General features: G+C 28.5%; 1 protein-coding gene across 21 annotated transcripts in view; it reads left to right on the top strand.

Annotated features, from left to right (window-relative positions):
* Positions 1 to 1,731: 1,731 nt before the first annotated feature.
* The window catches only part of LOC130671971 (basement membrane-specific heparan sulfate proteoglycan core protein), a 133,510-nt gene continuing 113,761 nt past the window's right edge, over positions 1,732 to 21,480 (top strand). For 11 of the 21 annotated variants that reach the window (XM_057476150.1, XM_057476148.1, XM_057476145.1 and 8 more), the window contains exon 1: positions 1,734 to 2,117. In XM_057476150.1, coding sequence (XP_057332133.1) covers positions 2,034 to 2,117 — 84 coding nt within the window. In that variant the 5' untranslated portion in view covers positions 1,734 to 2,033. Of the gene's footprint in view, positions 2,118 to 21,480 lie in introns of all 21 variants that reach the window. The other 10 variants (XM_057476131.1, XM_057476133.1, XM_057476128.1 and 7 more) reach the window with 2 other exon arrangements.

The raw sequence follows: 21,480 nt of genomic DNA, 5'->3' as shown, positions 1-21,480 counted from the left end.
TACTGATGAAAACTCGATTTTTGAATATCGGACCGAAACCAATCTTTCATTTTTTAACTTCCCGCTAAAAAAATTGAAAATTTTCAAAAAAAAGGAAAGTTATTGGTTTCAGTCCGATTTTCGAAAACCGAATTTCTAACAGATCTTGACGTTTCGAAGTTGTAAGGAGTTATTCCGACTAATTTCAAGATGATATCCGAGTGTATGTGTTTATGCACTTACGTACGTGCAGGACGTCGTATTTAACTCACCTGAGCAGTTGTCGCCCTATATCTTTATAGTAAGTATAGCTTCCTAGGACCTCAAAACGTCGAGATCTGATGGAAACTCGATTTTCGAAAATCGGACCGAAACCCATAACTTTCCTTTTTTTTTTAATTTTTAATTCTCATAGCGGGAAGTTAAAAATACAACGTTCCTGAAGGTTTTTTTTTCTCAATCGATCAATTGTATAGATCTTTGGATATTTCTAATAAGATCCATGCGAAATCTTTACAGGGAGAAAAATTTTGGCTCGAAACCTACCAATTTTTATTATGCTGTCGACCAAACTTGAAACAGGAAGTGAAGCCTCCAAAAAATTATTATGCTCTTATAAAAAATAATTATGCCGCATCACAATTATTATAATATATGAAAGTAATTGTTATTAAAGCTTATCGATAAGTTTCTCGCGCGTAGTAAGTATTTTGATTCAGCACAACAATTTTTCGTATGAGTATAATAATTTTCGGATGCTTCACTTCCTGTTTCAAGTTTGGTCCACAGCATAATCAAAATTGGTAGGTTTCGAGCCAAAATTTTTCTCCTTGTAGGAAGAAACTTCCATCTTTTTGATAGATCTATGATAAATATAGGAAATATATTCATATGTTAATCACCAATAACTAATAAAATGCAGATTCGCTGTCAGTTGATAAAGATTGCGTGTCATTTTTACTTAAAACAACCTTTAAAATTTTGATTTATGTTATTTTCGTTAAAAATAATTTCTTAATTCTCAATCCCATTATCGCATTTGCAAATTATATGTCATTATTACTTTCATCTTTAAAATATATATAATTTATATAAGCTCGTGGGCTCAGTGATAAATAATGGTCGATATTTACAATAATCATATTTTATCGACTTTTTAAAAACCAATAATATTCGTAAAAAAATAAAGACCTAGTTATTTCTCTTATCTTTTAAGTTTTAATGAATAGCTAAAAATATATAAGTAGTATGAATATTAAATTTTAATGTTAAAAGCCCAGATTCACAAATCGCATATATCTATTACGGTTTTATCTTAATTTGTTATTAACGTACTCAACGGTTATTAATAATTAAAATTAATTGAGTAATAATTATGAATAAAAAAAAGGTTTTTCTAGCTTCAGGATTAATATTACCCTGGACCAAATAAAACTTACGAGATGGTATGCAGCTGCAATGCCCTGTTCCATCTGTACTTGCAGGAGCGAGTGCGCAGAAGATGAAGCATGACGATGGTAGGGAAAAGAGTAAGAGTCATACACTCTCTTTTAACGCTTGTAGCGATATGGTGGGGACGAAAGTCCGCGAGTAGACGGGAATTGACTTGCTGGCTGATGAAGCAAGAGAATATAACTTTAATATTTGTAAGTGTGAGTGAGATATGTATTCCGAGGCCACAATTGCGGGTGTAAGAGGGGGTCAAACCACCCGGGCTTTTGAAAAAGTTTTATCTTGTCGGCGCGTACGGTCTCTCAGACGCTACCGAACGCCGGTACGGTGCGTATGTTGCGGTTTTAATCGTTCACTTAAATTTTTACTGTGACTATTGAAGAATAATCGTAATCGTTTTAACTTAGTTTCTTTTTTTACATACGCTCGGATAGGCAAATTATTTTACACGTAGTGATGATAAGTATGGTTCTCATTCCTTTTGATTAGAATAATCGGTAATGGCTCGTAATCGTGATTACTGATGAGATTTTAGAGTAAAATTTTTAAATTTACACTAAAAATAGAGTATTTACCGCTCTTATTTTTATTCGTAAGACGATATGGTGTTAATGAAGACTGCCATCGTGGCAATTTTGCTGCTACAATTATTATGTCTGAATGTTGGGATCGTGAATAGTTTTGAGGTGAGATTATTTTTATCATATATAATACAGCCGGACCTCGTTATAAGACTTTTTTCTGTCTTTTATAAACCGGTATCGCGATAGTTTGAGAGAGAAACTAATAGTCTTATAACGAGGTCTTGTAGTAACATTTAATCGTAAAAGTATCGATAGTTGATCGGAAATTTTTTTTATTCAAATTTTTATCATTTTTGGGCAATAACTAGTATAGTTAATTGCGGACTGATTTAAATAGAAAAGTATTTAATGGTTAATTTGATAAAATTTATTTATGTTAAATTACGCGAAATTACGTATAATAGCAAATCGAAGAAAGACTAATCACTGACATGATGTGATTTGATCTTGACGATGTAAGAAGAGCAGAAATAGGCCGAAACGTTGGCACTAAAGTCGCCAGACCGTTTTCTGAGAATTCTCTTCGAACGTTATTGCTCGGTTTATTTAGTTGTGTTGATATTTTTTTAATAGTTTGAACACTGATAATAAATTGCGTGGAATGATCGAGAAAAGTATTACTATCATGTTTAAATTATTAGGATTCGTATCCATTTTTTGTATATAATAGGAATAAGTTCACAGTTTCTTGGATAGTGGGTGTTATAGTTAACGTTTATTTACGATTTTCGCACGTTTTGGTTTTCCGACTTTTTCAAGTACTAGAAAGACAAGAATTGATTATTGACATTTATCAATATACATAAATTGAAGTAATTACACTGAGAAAAAAATCATTTTTGTAAAAACAATATTTTTGCGAGTAATAAATCGATATAAATTATTGCCATATTAATTTCATATCTAGTGCGAAGAATCATTTTCTTGACAAGAAAAAATCAAAATTTATTTACGCTGCTGCAAAAAAAGATCGAAATATCTTGAAATAAACTTGGGTTAAGAAAATGATTTTTAAAGAAATTATCAAATTTTTGCAGCAAAAATATATCAGATCGAAAATTTTTAATAGCATAATTTCTTGTGGTAAAAATATATAATGATTCAAAAATTTTTTTTTCTCAGTGTAGTAAAAATTTTAATTGTTAAATTGAATTCATACTGGTTCAAAGACAAAAATTAACCAGAGTTTTGAATAATTACCTCAATTATTAAAGATTAACTGTCAAGAAAATGATAAATAATTAAGGTAGTGTGATACACTACACAGAAATAAAGGATTTCTTGACGCAAGAAAAATTTTGCATTATGAAATGAAAACAAAAATTTTCTTAGGACTAGAAAATAATTTCTTGCGCAAGAATTTCTAGTCCTAAGAAAATTTTTTCTCGTCCCAAGAAAATTTTTGTTTTCAATTCATAGTCAAAAAAATTTTTTGGGGCAAGTAAACATTTTGTTGGAGCGAGTAAAAATTATTTGCGCCAAAAAATCCTTTTTATTACTAATAGTTGTTGAAAAAAACTTGAAAATGAATAAAAACTTATTTACAAAAATAATATTATTTAAGTTAGTAGTATTATCGTTCACTATATTATTTAATATTGTGTTCTATGAATGCAGTCTTATCGACGTAGATTAAATTATTTTTATAGATTTGAATGCACATGCATGGATTTAGTATTCTGATTTATATTCATTGATATGATCCTGAAGTATGAGTGTGAATGTAGACGACAATTTGCTATTTTTTAAATTAAAGAGTACATAAATGAAATGTAAGTGAAATACAAATTTTAAAATACGTACTTAAATAATAGAAAAAAAAATTAGTACGCCCATTTTTTTAAAATTTCATTACTTCAATTCATTTATTTATTTATTTAAAATATATGAAATGTCTCATATCTGCTACAGTCACACTTATTCCTGAAGTAAGTAGACAATTAACAATTGACTTTGAATAAATCAATTTCAAAGGAAAAAAAATTAAAATATGTACGAAAATTTCGTCGATAATTAAGATAGCTATAGGTGCTAATTTTTTTTTTTTATAATCTATCGTTTTAAGTACAAAAAAAAAAAAAATTAGGCGCCGACTAATCTCAGTATCTTTAATTGGGGACATATTTTGCGATTAGTTTGATTAAATAATTATTTTTATTTCATATTGAATCCCCAGGTCACAATATCTAGCCTCAATCCACCCTCACAGTAAAAAAAGCATTTTGAGCCTCAAATAATGCTCAAAGAGCCTCAATGAGCTTCAAATGGTGATTAAAGAGCCTCAAATAATATTAATCGAATTTAAATTACATAGTCGAGTAGTAGGTTCAATTGAGTCTCATCGAGGCTTCTTGTGAATCTTTGAGAATAATTTGAGGCTCATTGAGGCTTTTTGAACATCATTTGAGGCTCAAAATGCTTTCTTTACTCAGTGAGGCTGGATTGAGGCTTACTTGGGTTCGATGAGGCTAGATTAAGGCTTGATATTGTAACCCGGGTCTATTTAACATGAAAATATAGTTCGTAACTTTATTAAAATTGACAATCGGTTTCTGCGAAAGCATAAGTCTATGTATATATATATAATGATAAAATAAGTTAATTTATATTTTACTGATAAAACTTATGGATTCATTTCAGTTGAAATGTTCTTTATTCTAATAATAAATATATTTGGAACGAAATGTTAACTATTAAAACGGAAGCATCGATATAAATTAGTTAGAAATAATGAAGCGATATTAATTTAGTTTCATTTAATATGGTGGGATATCAATTTGTTACGGTTAATTCATTTATTTTGATTAACTTTTTATTACATCCTATTGATTCACCTTATCTTGAATTATCATTGTTATTATATTATAGGTCATATTTAATTCATGTAAATATATATTTATAAGTCCATACATACATATGTGAATTACATACAGAGCAATGCAAATGATTCAGAAGCTATAGAAATGAATTGTTTTTTATATCGATAAAGAATAATTATGCAGAAGTAGAAATAAGGCTCACCTATTTTGGTCTGGAAAATATTTATGCGGCTTAAGAAGTGAGATTTTTAAAATTATTGTTTTTGTCGGTGGATTGTTAAAAAAAATACATGACAAAATATTAAATTTAAAAAAGATATCGCGTTACTAACTCCGAAAGGGTTTATATTTTTATACGCCCTTTTGGCTTTGAGGAACTTCTTAAAGCCAAAAGGGCTTATAATTTTTTTTTTTAATACCGACTGTTGTATTGGGCACTTATTTGAAAGCTGAAAGCCACAAACAAAATTTTGAAAGCTAAAAGGGCATATAGTTTAATTTAAACGGCCTGTTGGCATTCAAATTTTTTTTTTTAACTTCCCGCTAAGAAAATTGTAAATTTTCAAAAAAAGGGAAGTTATTGGTTTCGATCCGATTTTCGAAAATCGAGTTTTCATCAGATGTTGACGTTTTGAGATCCTAGGAAGCTATTCTGACTGGACGTCCGTGTGTATGTGTGTGTGTGTGTGTGTGTGTGTGTGTGTGTAAACTTTTTTTGTCCGACGATATCTTTGGAACGAATCAACCGATTTGAACGTACTTGGTGGCAATCGAAAGGGCTCACTAAAACTTAGAATTGATTAGATTTTGGGGTAGATTGGCCATGTAGTTTACGAGTTAGACGAAGAATAAAAATAAAAATTTTTTTTGTTTTTGGTTTTTTGCGTATAACTTATAAACCACTTACCCGATTCACCTCAAAATGTAATCAGTGTTAAGTCTTGTTGAGCCCCTTCGATTGCCACCAAGAACGTTCAAATTGGTTCATTCCATCCAAAGATATCGTCGGACAAAAATTATAATTTTTCAGTGAAGGTATGTTTCACCGGCCTAACCAATTTCCGCCCTCAAAGAGCTCAAAAATTTGCAAGTAATAATGTTTCCAAGCTCGCTGAGCTCGAAAACAGCGGGAAGTTTTGGGGCTGGCCCGCAGGGTTAGGCGGATTTCAGATTTTTTTTTTTCAATTTATAGCTTCAAAATTTATCTACAAAACGATTGGCAATAATAAAAAAAAAATTCATCCTTTTTGATATAGAAAACTCGGAAGCCAAAAAGACGTATAGAAATATATACTATCGAAATTAGTAACGCGATATAGAGAATCAAAATTTGAAAAAAAAAAATATTTTTTCTATTAGTCATGGTACCTCTGAGAGCGACACATTTTTGCATATGGATTTTCACAGTTTTTCAATTTTTGTCTAAAACTTGCTAAAAGATTATGACTTTTTTAAATCATCAAGGAGTATATTATAGATGAAAATAATTGGAGCTTTCCGTCTGCATAAATAATAAATAAAGCAATTAAGCGCAGTTATAAGCGATGAGAGATATGAGTTTCGCGACAAATTAATTAAATTATATATAAATGTTTGATAGACTTGTCAATAATTTATAGAGTTGCCGGGCGATAATAAAAGATGATTTTATTCTGCCATTTGGAATTCTAATTAAATTTCATAAACCACTTAATTATTATTGATATATCTATTTTAGTATTATTCAGTTTCTGTTATATCTACTTTAAACACATTTGGTTATTATCGAACACAGTTATATCTTGAAAATGAATGATTTAATAAAAATTTCTGTTTATTGAACTTATAAGTAATAAAATTATTTTTTTTTTTGCGTGTAGTTTAGAAAAATTCAGTAGTAAAAATCAAAATGAAAAGGGCAGTTGGTCAATTTTAGAACCCGCCGAAATTATAATTCATATTTTTTTTCCAATTTCATCACAGGGACAACTTCAGTGATTTGGCTAAAAATTTAATGTTTTTAAAGTCTTGGACTATAAAAAAGATATAGGATATATGTAAATATTTATAGCAATGAATCATAAGATGTCTTAAAAAAAAATTATATTTTTCAATAACTTTCTCTTGGAAGTTTCTCAAAATATGTTCTTCAGAAATAATAAAAATAAAGAAATAATATTTAATGCTTTTTTTATTACTTATTTTTTATCTTTTTTTTTCTGTTCTACGGCTTTTTTAAATTTTTGATGATGAAAACAATGCCGAAGCCAAACTTAACGCGAACCGTAAGATATTTGAGTTGTAAATTAAAGGCTTCACAATTTTAAAGTTTACGCAAAGTTTTTGACATCATACTCATCATATCTTAATAAAAATCATGATAAAATTAAATTTTTCTTTACTCTTTTAAAGATTCAATTAGTATATCTTATGATAACAATAAATTTAATCTTTATTTATAATTATAATTAATGGCTTAATTGTCCGAATAAAAATCATTGATGATAAAATTTTTTATTTGTATGTCTAAGGAACTTATCGCTTAATTTAATTTAAATCAAAATCTGTTTTTTTATCATCTAAGCAGTATATCTCTAACCGATAGTATATTAATGATTCGATACTTTTAGATGAATATTTCGTCGTAATCACACAACTATCATAAGTTTTAAAAATATTAAATTCAAGGAATGTTATAATTTTTTCTAATTTTAAAGAAGAGTAAAAATTTTTTTTTAAATATTAATTGTTGCAATTTCAACTGTATAACTTCCGTTTTCTACAATTTTTATTCTTTACATATAAGCAATTTAACGTCCCTATTTTCTTTGGGTAAATATTTTATATATATTTCTAACAATCTACTCTAAACTTTTTCGTACTATGTTTCCTGGCCATCTTTTTTTTCCTTTTTCTATTCCATATCTCATGATTAGCTATCTTTTCTCATCTCTTTTTTCCATATTTTTTGCAATCACAGAGTGTCTTTAGTGGGCAGGATTGCAGACAGGTGGCAGTCTAGCGGCTATATGGAACGAATCCCACAGGTCAATGCATTATATCAACTTGTGAAAAATATTTAATTTGCTCTCTGTGGGATTCGAACCTGAGCCTGGCCAGTACTTGAGTTCGAAGACAAGAGTGTTATCCACCCGACCACAAGTACTGGTTTTCTAAAAGAAAAGTATTAAAGCCTATTTTATATTTAGGTAAAAAAAATTAGAATCATTCATAAAATTAATTTTGTTTATATGATATATTTTTATCGTTTAAAAAAGAATTTTTTTTTATTCGATAAAGTGACTCTTAATACATTCACTTGCTAATTTTACAAATTACTCGCCGTAAGATTTTTTTTTCAACAAATTATAATTATTATCAGAATGGGTTTTTAGAATAGATTGAATACTTGAAGTCGATGATTAATATTTCTCTTTTTATTTACTGATATAGTATCTGTTTAGATTTGAGATAGATATTTTTTTTTTTTATATAAAGTATAATTGATCAGTTTTGCAATTAGTCAAAACTATTTTTGTAATATCAAGGAATCGAATTAAGAGGAACTTTAAATTTTTAGCTGAAACCTCGAAAAAAAAAAAAATCTATGCTTATAATATTGCTAACATTAAATTCACGTATATTGAAACAATATCCTAATAGAATATTTGATTTGTATTGATTTGGACTCGACTAAATTTGTAATTACTTGAAAAAACTAGGATTTATATTTATACTGGGTGATTATTGTCAATAACTGTCGTTATTTTTGTACATGAAAATTAAAGTCTTGTTGACTATAATTATGTAAATGATATACCATTATTAAAATACCAAATAATATTCATTTTGTTTTGACAGTATGTAAATTATTCATCAGCATTATTTGACAGCTGAAACTTTAACAGTATACACACTAAAAGTTTGTGAATTTATTTTAATAATATTCTTCATGTCTATTTATAGCCTAAAAGACTCCATGTGCAAAATTTACATTTCCTGTAATTATTTAAGTGTAAGTTCGTCATTTCAATGATTTTAATTCGCTCACACTGGGGGTGGAACAATTTAACGAGTCCTTAAAATAAAAAGTTTGTCATTTATTTTAATATAGGACTAAAAATGTGTTTCTTTGTTCAGAATTAGTTATAATTTTTAGCTGTAGCTATAATTTAAAGTAAAAAAAAACTTTTTTTTTTTTAATATTCTGAATATTTATTGATTAAAAACGAAAAAGTGGAAATATACTGCAAATTTCAATGACTGTTTTACCAGGCGAAACCAGCCGATTTCAGATCCATGCGATTTAGCGGATAGAAACTGATTACTTCTTTCTCTAAGAAAAAAAAAAAACTCTGTATTTTATAACTGCTCAATTAGTTTCTGACTTCATATTATCCCCGTCAGAATCTCATTTCTTTATTGTAAACCTCTAAATATTTATGTCATTCTAATAACCAACCAAACTGACAGCTGTGTTTGGAAAATTAAAAATAGTATATTGTGTGACGAGTGATGAAATAAATCGATTTCACACACTATATTTTTCATGATCACCTGCATTAAAACTTAGAGTTCATTGGAAGTAGAGTTGAAATTTCGAATGCTTTTAGTTACCGGGCAGAAACTATTTGTATTTTTCCAAAGGACGAAACACATGTTTCAGCCCCTGACTAAAAGCATTCGCAATTTACGCGCTTGCTAAATTTGTTTGCGACATTGGACTGAAATTCGCTTGTTCCGACTGGCTGTAGAGACACTGAATGAAGTTTCGATGCTGGTATTTCGATGCTGATAAATATATTGTGAGGTACCGGATGAAACACGATCGCAGACTTCGAGTGATGTCAACTTTGTCTTCACCTGAAATTGTCTCGTTTTATCTCTTGTCACACAATATACTATTTTTTAAGTTTTCGTCACATAACTTCTAAACTACTAAACAGATTTACCTTCAAATTTAACCAGATCTAAGTCTTAATATTCATAAGCTCTTTGATTGCCGCAAATCACAAATGAATCGATTAATTAGTTTAAGAAATATCGTAGTACAAAAATATTGAGTAGCTTGGATAGCATAAACAAATATTGTTTTGACACATTATATAACGATGGCTAAAGTTGATATAAGTGTTTGATTTTACCAGAAAAATAGGATGATATGATTAGAAGTATCAAATTTCTATCCAGTAAAAGTATAATGTATTGAGTAAATGACCGGCCTATCCTCTATCAACGGCATACATATCGATGTATATATACTAAGTGCAGACAATAAAAACAACAAAGAGTTGAACAAGCGGAAAGAGAATATTAGATTAAATCGAGTGTATTTAAATAGTTTAATTAATTTTTTTCTTTTTAATTCTTCTTAACGTTATCAATCTCCGGTGTAGATGAATGAGTTCGTTTTACTACTTAACTGGGCAAATCAATATAAAAAACTCGCAGTGAATCGATAAACCGTATAAAAGTATGCGCTGGTTATAAGCTTATCCGAAATAGGATGCAGTCGGTTCTTGCCTCAAGAGGATTTCAATATGATTTTCACCGGGGAACTTCGACGCTTGGGCAGGTAGAGTCCTTAGTGCGGTGTTTGAACCATCACGCATACTCAATCTAAAGATCTCAAATTATCTTATGTACCTCGATTTTCACATTCGCTCACGCGCATGATCTCGTTAAGTTCACTTATTAAACTTTTGCTGACCCTTGCCTCTGTTTGTATTACATGAAAAAAAAAACTGTACTAAAGCAATATAGCTTAATGAACTGACGAGTTATTTTACTTATAAAAATTAGTACTGTAATATCCTTTTTAACGAGCTGAAAATTATCGTCATCAGTTCGTTTTTTCAGTAATTTTATTCATTACAAATGTTGATGTGTTGACGTGAACATGACATTGAATATAATTTTTTCTGCCCTCCGGCCGGAAAGTGGCAACTTTCGGGCCGCTGCCCTAAACGAAGTTGCAACTTTCCGGCTTCGTCGAGCAGAAAAATAGTATACGCACCTTGGCCAGTAAAAAAGAAAGCCTCAGACCACATGTTTGTCAGCCTCGGCTTCGCCTCGGCCAACAATTACATGTGCTCTGAGACTTTTCTTATTTTACTGGCCTAGGTATGTAATATACTATTTACGAGAGGACTTCTGTGTTTGTATATAGATATGATTTAAACTATATTTCACTATGTTTTTTGAAAAAATTAACCGATTTAAATAGTACATGCAGCAATCAAAAGAGTTTATTGAGATTTAGAGCTGATTAGTTCTCGACATTAATTAGTCACCTGGGTTAAAAAAAGAACTTAAATTTTCTTTCCGGTAGCACGACTTGTAATCCGCGACAAACATCCGAAGACATTTTATGCGATAGACAAAATATACCCGGATTCAATATTCAAGAGAGAAAAAATCCGTGACAAAATATCCTGTCGATAAATCTTATTCAGAAAAATATATTTTAATTGAAAAAATAATTAATGGTTTTCGATAAACAGGTATCGTACCATTTCAAGCATATGCGTTGACCTATTTCCAAAACAATACCCACCCAAAATCTGTGAAAAAAAGGCACAGTACGATTTCAAGCATATGTGTTGATCTAGTTTTAATATCACACACTCAAATTTTATGTGCAAATATATTAAACATAAATATATTTTGTCGGGGATATTTTATCTATCGAGTATTTAGTCCGGGGATATTTTGTCTATCGGATAAAATTTCTTCGGATATTTTGTCTTCGGGTAATAAGTGACGGTACCGTCTTTCCGACTTTAAGTCAACTAAGCCAAAACTAAGTCCAAATTGACTTTTTTGACTTTAATGGATACTAAGTAAGTCGTCAGACAAAAACAACTTAAAATCAAATATGTTTTTCATTCATTTTTTATTTGCCTTTGAATGTTGACTCACTTAGTGTCTATTAAAGTCAAAACAGTCAATTTGGACTTGGTTTTGGCTTAGTTGGAAAGTCAAATTTGTTGTTTTTTGACCCAGGCAAGTATTTTTTCATTAATTCAAAGCTAAAAAAAAATTATTCTATTTTTATCGAAAAACTCAAAATATATTAGTTCAAAATATCACTTGTATATTTTAATCAACTTCTTCAATTAGTATATGAAAATTTCTCGTAGCGTCTGAACGTAAGATTTTTGAATAGAGTCCATTCATGTGTAATTTAGTGGCGCTAGACTAATTTATTATGTTATGATTTACATCTTCTATGGATAGCCGCCAAAGTCATCCAGCATAATAAATTTCTTTGGCGGTTATCATGGATCAAGAATTATTTTTTCTAATGACATATTCTAATTAAATCAACCGGTTTTAATTAGTCTTACGATTACCACAAAAATGTGTTGAGATCCAAATTCTCTTTAAATTTTGACTTATTTCACTCATCACTTCAAACGTAATAATTATTGATTGTGTTCTACTTTCACTTAATAACTTTTTGTCTATTTCCTGTGTTTTATTGCCTTACAATTTAAGAGTCTTTCTGAAATCAGAGGTTTTGATCTACGTGATGAATTTAGGTGATGTCAGTTGGTCTATGAGTTAGTATATGTTTCAAATTACTTTAGCAATAAATCGTACTCAAAATTGTTAACGATATCCTTGCTATTTATTTGATATTATTAATAAGAATTGAAGCATTTTTTCTAATCTATAAGATTTTCTTGTCCATTTCGATCTTTTTTTTGACAGATGTGTAATCGGGTATTTATTTTACTTTCTTATATTGTTTGTCTACTATAAATAATTCAATGATGTATAATTTTGACAGACAGTTTTTGAAGATCTTTGAGCTCCAAATCACATATTCCATAATATGTCTTTGAGCTTTCAGACAACAGAAAGTTCTAGGGCTTGGCCGGAGGGCCGACCGGTTTTTGTATCTTTTAACTTTGTAATGTTTAAAAATTCTAATATATTTCTTTTTCTTATTAACGTTCAGTGGCACTATACATCTCTCATGAAATGCGTGGGCGACAAGTCAAACTGGTTTTAGAGGGCGGTGTACTGGTCTGCAGTAAGACTTATACGATAAAATGACGACAAAGAAAAAAAAAAATAATTTGCGAATTTGTTCTACTTGTATTCTATTTTTTTTTTTTTGCAAGTATAGCAGGTCAACCGATTCGCTGTCTTATAATTTTTGTAATTGAGATGAATACTCAAATAAGTACATATAGTAAAGAATAATAAGATGGAATGATAACTTTGTGTAACTATAGTTTGAATTGAGTGAAGTGTGGCGATCGATTCGAGGGGCATTGAAAGCGATAAAGTTGAAAAATTCCAGATACATGAGATGTGAATAATGCACAACACGTTAGCATCACATGGTGTAAGATTTGGCTTCGCTCATGTTTATTTAAAATTTTTTCTTTGTTAACTTATACATGACGCCATATACAATGATGATGTACGCATACGTAAAAACAGTTTATAAGTTAATTCCAAGCGTATTAAAAATATGTTGAATTGTTTTACAAATTTAAACTGTTAACCGATTCTATATCATAAAGAAGAAAAGTTTATGAGTTTGTTAGTTCCGGGTAATCTCAAAAACTACTGAACCGGTTTCAATAATATTTTCACTGTTTTATAGGTAACACTTTCTTTTAGGTCATGAGCTATAAACAAAAATTTCCACGTTCTTCTGAGATCATTCTAAAATATTCGCAAATATTGTGCAATATTCGGTAATATTCTAGGGCTTCCTAAAATAATATTCTGAAAAGCAACAAAGACTCGTGCCAGATTTCTCCTCAATCACTGTACAACACAAGCATTCTTAACATTGTGGAACATGTTAGAGCTTTAATGAAAGTTCTGACATATTCAGAACTATACTATATTAGTAAATTTTTGAATATTTCGTAGCTTCTTAGAAATCGCCCCCATGAAAATATCATATGTGGTAAACATATATTAAAAAACATATGTTGCAGATATAAATATATATGTGACAATACATGAAATCTTATATAGAACTACATATAGATTTTGTCCGATTTCATTATATTTCTATAGATGTTTTCTCTTATATGATTTCATATATTTCCGTATAACTTCAATATATTATTTATATACTTGAAAACTTATAATTTTGCTATGTGTGTGCTAGCTTACAAATTTACATATATAATTATCAATATGTGTAATACATGTATGTGCTAACTTATAAGTATACATATATGATTATAAATATATATAATACATGTATTAACTTATAAACTTACGTATATAATTAATTATATTAAAACTTACTATATTATATATAAGAAAATATATATCGTTTTCGGCCACTTATATGGTCCCATATTGATTATATATTTTTCCATATATATTTATCATATATGGTATTTTCATGCGGGCGGTTTCATAAATTTTTAGAAAATTCTGGTCCATTCAGAACCGGATAAACTCACAATGAAATTAAGCCCACAAGTAACACCTAGTAAATTTAATCCCAATTCCACGTGGGTAAGAGACTAGTTCATACTAAAGTAGTAAAAAGTAAAGGACTGTAAAATTTCGTTCTATTGAATTGAAATTATATTTGGTCAAATAAAACAATATTTAATTTTGTAAATTCAGCAAAATCATTTCTTTTAACTTCTTATTTGTCAGCATATAACAAATGCCGTAAAACGGTAAACTGGACTGTTTGGCGAGGTTGACAGAAAATTTTTTGAAGCATAGTTGAAGCGGTTTGTGAGCGATAGGCGGTACTTTCCAATGAAAACTGAATATTTGTCTTTTATAAACATTACTAATTTAAACTAACGCGCCGAGAGTTTAAATCAACATATGTGAATTTTGGTCTAATCCTTTATTTAATAAAATAGCTCATGATGACTCAGATTCCTTAGTAATACTTCTAATATTAATTGATTAAAAAGTATTTTTCTTTTTTACGATCTATCAATTTTACAGTAGAAAACTTCCATTTTTAGAATAGGTAATAAAATAAGACATAAAACTTGAGAATGTAAATTTATATATCGTAAATTTTGTCAAGATGTTTTTTTTGATAGCTAAAATCATAGTTATTAGACATATCGTTAAACAACTGAATGACTAAGAGATCAAGACAGACGAATATTCATCTTGAAGAAAATTGAATCGCTTTATTACAAAGTTCTACTTATGAAAAGATTTATTAGCGACTTGCCGCCTAGTGATGGTTTCATTAATAAATTCAAATAAATTCTCATCGTTTGCTCTGCAAATGGGTATGAAAAAACCATATGTACTTCAATTCAATGTAAAATGTAAACTTAATTATATTAATAGACATTTGTAACAGCTTTAGAACGTCTTTATGCCAATTGCAATCGAGCAGTTCATTCAACTCTAATAAATTTCACTCAATATTGATTGAAGTGTATTTGAATAAATGCTTTAAACAATTATTTAGATAAGCGAATATAAAAATTTAATTTTTTGAATTCGCTTGATGTCTTTTAATTATTATTAATATTTCATAAACTCAACTACCGCCAGATGTTTGAGTGAATGATATATTTTGATAAGTAAAAATTTGTCTTTTTCCGAGCGACTACAAGGTGATTAAGTTCTCGGGTATTACAGTGAACGAGTTTCGATGCTGTCTTAGTTTATGCAAGATTTATGACGATCATGTCTATTGATTCAATTGGATGTTAATCGTATTCTTCATGGGATCGACGAAAAATTATTTTATTGTTTTCGATCTTCTGAAAATTAAAATTAATACGAAACAAGTAAATGAGAGGTCGAATAAATTGAATAATATATCATTTGAACAGCGAATGAAATTTCAAAAAAGAGTTTTTTCGCTAATAATAATTCTAACGCGTTTTCGTCATGAGGCATTTGAATGTAATTGATTTTGCGATAAAATATTCGTCATTGGGACAGTATTGTATTTTGAAAAAATTAACACATTTTTAAAACACTTGGAATTATGTATTATGCCTTATCATTGCTTATTCTCGAAGTTTTTTACGAAATTAAAAATAAAATTCTTATGAGTGTGCAAAGTTAAAAATAAGTAAATAAAATATAAAAATGAAAATTAGTCACATCTGGCATCCAGCCATTGGTTAATTCATAAATATATCACAACGAATAGCCTAAACAAAAATTAATTCCCAGTTGCTAGCTCCGAGAACAGCATTTATCCGTCATATAATCACATAATTTGATTTTATATGTTTACTTCGAGATGTATATATGTACATATTAGAGTAATTCGTTTTGAACGACCCTTTTTTTTTACTCCCACAGCAAAATATTGATGTATATATCAAGAAAAAAATTCCCTAAAATTTTCAGCCCTTAATCTTACTTCCAAGTACTTCTATTTTGATTTTGAAATTTTTCCATTTAAAGTGCATAGCGAATCTCAATATTTTTTTTCAATTCTCTAATGCTCAGCCGCATTTCTAGTTATTGGGTCACCGTTCGCGGCGGGAATTTAATGATCTTCAAAAATTTCCATACACAGAAAAAACAGATATCTTGAGTCAAGAAAATATTTTTGAAGACAAACGTTTTCGGGAACCAAGTCAAGATTTTCTTGAGCCAAGAGAATTCGTCTTGGTTGGAGAAGATTTCTACCTTATCTGAGAAAATTTAGGTCTCAAAAAAAATTTTCTTGAATCAAGAATATTTACCTTCAGTCGAGAATTTTTTTTTTGTGTCTAGTAATTTTACTGTGACTCTAATTGTTTTTTCTGTATTGGTTCTGAAGTCAATTTTTTGATGATAATTTGAGTTTTTAGTTGATATTGACTAAAAAACGAAATTTACAGTAATGATGCAAACAACAATTTTGTATGAAATTTTATTCTCTACAAAAAAGGCATTCGTTCGCGTGATAAAGGGGTTTTATTAATTTCATAAATGAAACATTTGTCATCAATTTGACTAAATGCCTTTTAATTTTAATTTTAAATCAGTAAATAATTCTTTTTTTATTAATTCGACCCATGTATGATTGTACGAATGTCCTCGACATTTAATTCAGATGTAAATTTGATAATTTTTTTAAGTATTTTCAAATAGACAGATCTAAATTAAGTAGTGAAAATTCCAAACAAGATAATAAATTTTTTTCTTAGTTTTATTGGATATTTATACAAGAATCATCTGCTAATGCCACTTACATATGAACTCGAATTTGTATTTCAGAAGAAGTAAATGTTATAAAATCTTTTATATCAATAAATTATTCGTTATCGAAATAGTCATAAATCTTAGTTACCTTTGAGAATCATTGAAACATGCAAACTTATTTTATTTTCCACGTTTGAAAGAACCCAATGTAATATATGTCAAATTACGAACGAATAAATTTAATTTTTCCATTTCAATTATTATCTATTACGTTTACTACAATTTATATTTGCTCTTGTTTTTTCGAATCTGGTTTTTATAAAATAATATTTGAGCATAGATTTCTATTCATTAACCGTACAACTGTTATCAGTATATTATACACAATGTTCTCTTATCAATAACTTTAGTCAAATTTATTTTTTAGACACAATATACTGCTAGTTTAGGAAACATGAAATTATGATTTTGATCTCTATCCTTCTTAATTTTTGAAAACCGTTGACCCTTTGAACAAATTCGAAAAATTTTCTACTATGCACATGAATTGTTTCAAAATATTATTTTCAAAGAAGTATTTTTGCACATTCGCTCATCAATCCCTAAAATATAGTTCATTTCCCGTTATGAAAAGTAAAAAAAAAAAAAGAAGAAGTTATTGCATTTAGTCTGATTTGTGGAATCCGTTCGCATCAGATCTTGACATATTGAGGTCTTAGGTAGAAATTCCAACTATTTTTAGGATGATGTCCGAGTGAATTGGTGTGTGCATGAGTATGTAATTATCAGAAATATCATGAACACAATTGCAAAATAATAGATTTTCTAGGCTTTTATTTTAAATCTGTCGTAAACTACTCACTGAATTAGTCAAAAAAAAATTCAGTTTTTTTACACGCAGAAAATAAATCTTGATAAATTACAGTGTAAATGGTAAAAACGAGCTCTCCGAATACATAAGTATTAAAATTGGAGCTATGAGTGTCTTTTAAAAATTTTAGTATAAATTTCAATTTTAATGCTGCTTCGTTCGAAAAACTTTGTTTTTTGCTAATTACACTGTAATTTCTGAAGATTTTTTTTGCGTATAAACTAACAATATCTATCGATTGCACAAAGATCACTAATTAATCAATTAGCTCTTGAAGAGCTTAAAAATATATTTGAGTTCTACAAGTCATGACTGCGGAAAATTATGAAGTAGATCTGCAAAATCAATCTTTTTCTAAATTCTTGTAAAATGCCCATTATTTTATAAATTCAATGGTTTAACTGTAAAAAATCAAATAGGTTTATACTGAAATAAGTTCAGAACGTGAATATAACCGGCTTATTAAGCACCCGGTTTCAGGTCGACATTATAGTTTCTGTGTATATCAAATAATTGACTGAAGTTAGCGCTCCCGGAAATCACGAATCAGAATCATCCCTTAAATTTTTATCATTCGTTTTTTTTTTTTTTCTGCTAAATTAGATATTTCTGTAAGACCAGTGATCTATTTCTATCACAAATAAACTTATAATTGCAATGAAAAGAACATTTAAACAAATTTCTGTTTATTATTGTGGGTGTGTTGGATTCTAGTAACGTTTTGTTTAGTTCGAACAGAAGAAAAGTGATGCAATGCACATTGCTAAGGATAAATATTCAAATCTGAATAATGGATGCAGAAAGTTATTTTTATCTTCCCTGAAGAAAAAATCATTTATACACATTAAGTATTTATGGATATTTATGTAAAATCTATTATTGTTTGCTGATAATTAAATACTAATATATAAAATCTATTATGTTTACTTTGAAAAGATGCAAAAGTAGTCTCGCGTTATATGCGCTATTAAGAAATTCATACTTGGCGCCAGTCAATGTGTCTTTTTTTCGAAAATTGAATATATATGAATATATTTTTTTTACTAGACATATATTTTTTTTATTTAAATTTCTTCATAGTAGGCGATGATTAATGAGTATAATTTTTAATTTGTTTATACTAAAATAAATGAATAAGATGCAGTCATGTCTTGTAGACTCTTCTTAAATACTTCTAAGAGGGCAACTGCAAATAACCCGTGACATCATTGCTCGTTTCTAAGCCATAAAATCCAAGTTCGAAAGTTATATACCACATTATTCTTCAGTCGTTCTAAATCTTTATTTATAAAACTCACACTTCGCTATTTCAGCTAAGATCCGACCTCCTTAGTAATATTATTAATCTTTTAGTGTTAGATAAACTATGATAGATCATATAATATCTGATAATATTTATTATACATTGTAAAAAAAGCGGTGTTAAAATTGACGCAATTTAACACCACGCGGTGTTAAAATGGATTAACACCGGTATAGGCGGTATAATTTAATAATAATAATAATAATCTTTATTTAGCAAAAATTGCTATCTTTTTTACATTACAATAATTATAAAACACATAAAATTTACAGTTACATTAAAATTAGAATTACATTTTTCCCAAATGCAATATAAAAAAAAATTTCATTTAAATAGATTCTTTTATATATTCTTTCAATTGTCTTTTAAAGTATGGAAGTCTATCTTCATTTTTTATGTTTTCCGGAAGCTTATTATACATTTCAAAACCTCTACACACTAAACATTTATCTGCTGAGCGTGTTCTAGTGTGTTTAATATTTAAAAAAGATCGATTTCTTGTATTATAATTTCGACAGTTTTAAGTTTTCGTTATTAGTTCATAGATGTAATGAGGCGCTTTATTTAGTATAACTTTATGTATAAATATTAGACTGATTAAAAAAAATCGACTAAATTTTTTTTTCTTCATTATATCGAAAATATTGTTGGAAATGACGAAAAAAAAATACTGTGAAAGTTTGAGCTCTTAATATTAATATTAACAACTGCCGCATCGCAATTTTCTACTTCCCGTTTAAATAACATGGGAAAATTTATTTTTTAAGCTTTGGAATTTTGTAGCTCATGGTGGGACCAATACTTTTGCATGTTCAATACATACTCTTATGGAAAATTTGACGCTCTACAAAAAAGGTCTCTTATAATTTTTCGATATTTTTATTTCTTCCAAAGTAATTCGAAGTTAAAGTTAGATTGACGATAAATTTTCACATTTTTTAAATTTTCTGACGCAACCATCAACTTTATCCGAAAATGTAGTCGATTTTTTTGAATCAGTCTAATAAATATACAACAATTATACGTCAATCTTTGTCTAATATTCAGCCAGCCTAGTGCTTTTAACATACTAATAATACTTGTATATTTATTTACACCTAATACAAGCCTCATTGCCCTATTTTGTACTTTAGCGGTGTTAAATCAGTGTAAAAAAAATTCCACGTATAGAAATTAGAAAAAAAAATGTATTACATCGAAAAAAATATAAAAAGTTAATGAATATTATCCAGAGGAAATTTCAATTTTGCTATGTACTTATTTAAATAATTATTAATGTTATACGCAATTTATTTAAAAATTATACAATTTTACGGCCACCATTTCAATCACCAATAATTTAATTAATTAATAAAAATTCTGTGATATCTGTAGTGATCGAGTAAGTAAAAATATTCATAAAGTAAAATATTTTCAACACCGGTAAAGAATATTTATACCGGCTGTGGGTGTTATTACACCGCCCGGGCTTACCCCGGTTTCTTTTACAGTGTATTTATTATATCATAAAATATTGATTTGACTATTTTATAAAATAAAATAATAACATAATAGTTCAACTATATATATGAGTCACCTTTGATAAAGTACAAGGATTTTCGGTCTACTTTTCTCAGTGGGTGACATTATCAAGAAAAAAATTCTACGCTCACACCTGTTTGTGACTGCGATAAGAATAGATTCTTGTAAAAGATCAACGTTCTTTCTATCCTATGAATTTGTCAAAAAATAAAAAAAAATTATTTTTATGTGATAAATATTAACTTTATTTTATGACCATTTTCCTGTATTAATTTATATATCAGTCAGGTATAAAATTGAAATTTTTTTTTTATTGATTCAGATTAATTTTCATTTTCACTATATGTTAAAAATACATACATAAATAACTTTTTTAGAAGTAATGGATGTCGAACGATAAGTTATCTGCCAAACAGTGGATCTCAACTACATCAGTATACATTACATCTGCGGAATTGATTATTTATTCGTGAAAAAATTTCTGAGAATATAAAAATATATGAATTTTTTAGTTTTTGACTATATTCTAATATCAAATTCAATTATATAAAAAAATATGATATAATTTATTAGTTTGTTTTAAACAATATAATTGTGCTTGTTTTATACAAATATTGGATGAATGAAAAAAAAAGAAATTTTATCGAACTTGTAAAAAAATATAATAACGATTTATTTGAAATTTAATTATTTATTTTTAAATATAACATTTTGTCCCCTTTTTTGGTGTGTAATCAGAGGTGACCTCGGGAGTGCGGTCGAAAGTCGAGGGAGAGAGTCAAAAAAGAGGACAAAAATAAGACACATGAATAAGGAACAGAGATATTATGTATTTTTATTATAAGGTTACAA

Source organism: Microplitis mediator, chromosome 7, assembly GCF_029852145.1.
Source record: "Microplitis mediator isolate UGA2020A chromosome 7, iyMicMedi2.1, whole genome shotgun sequence".
NCBI lineage: Eukaryota > Metazoa > Arthropoda > Insecta > Hymenoptera > Braconidae > Microplitis > Microplitis mediator.
This window is presented reverse-complemented; position numbering and strand designations above follow the sequence as displayed.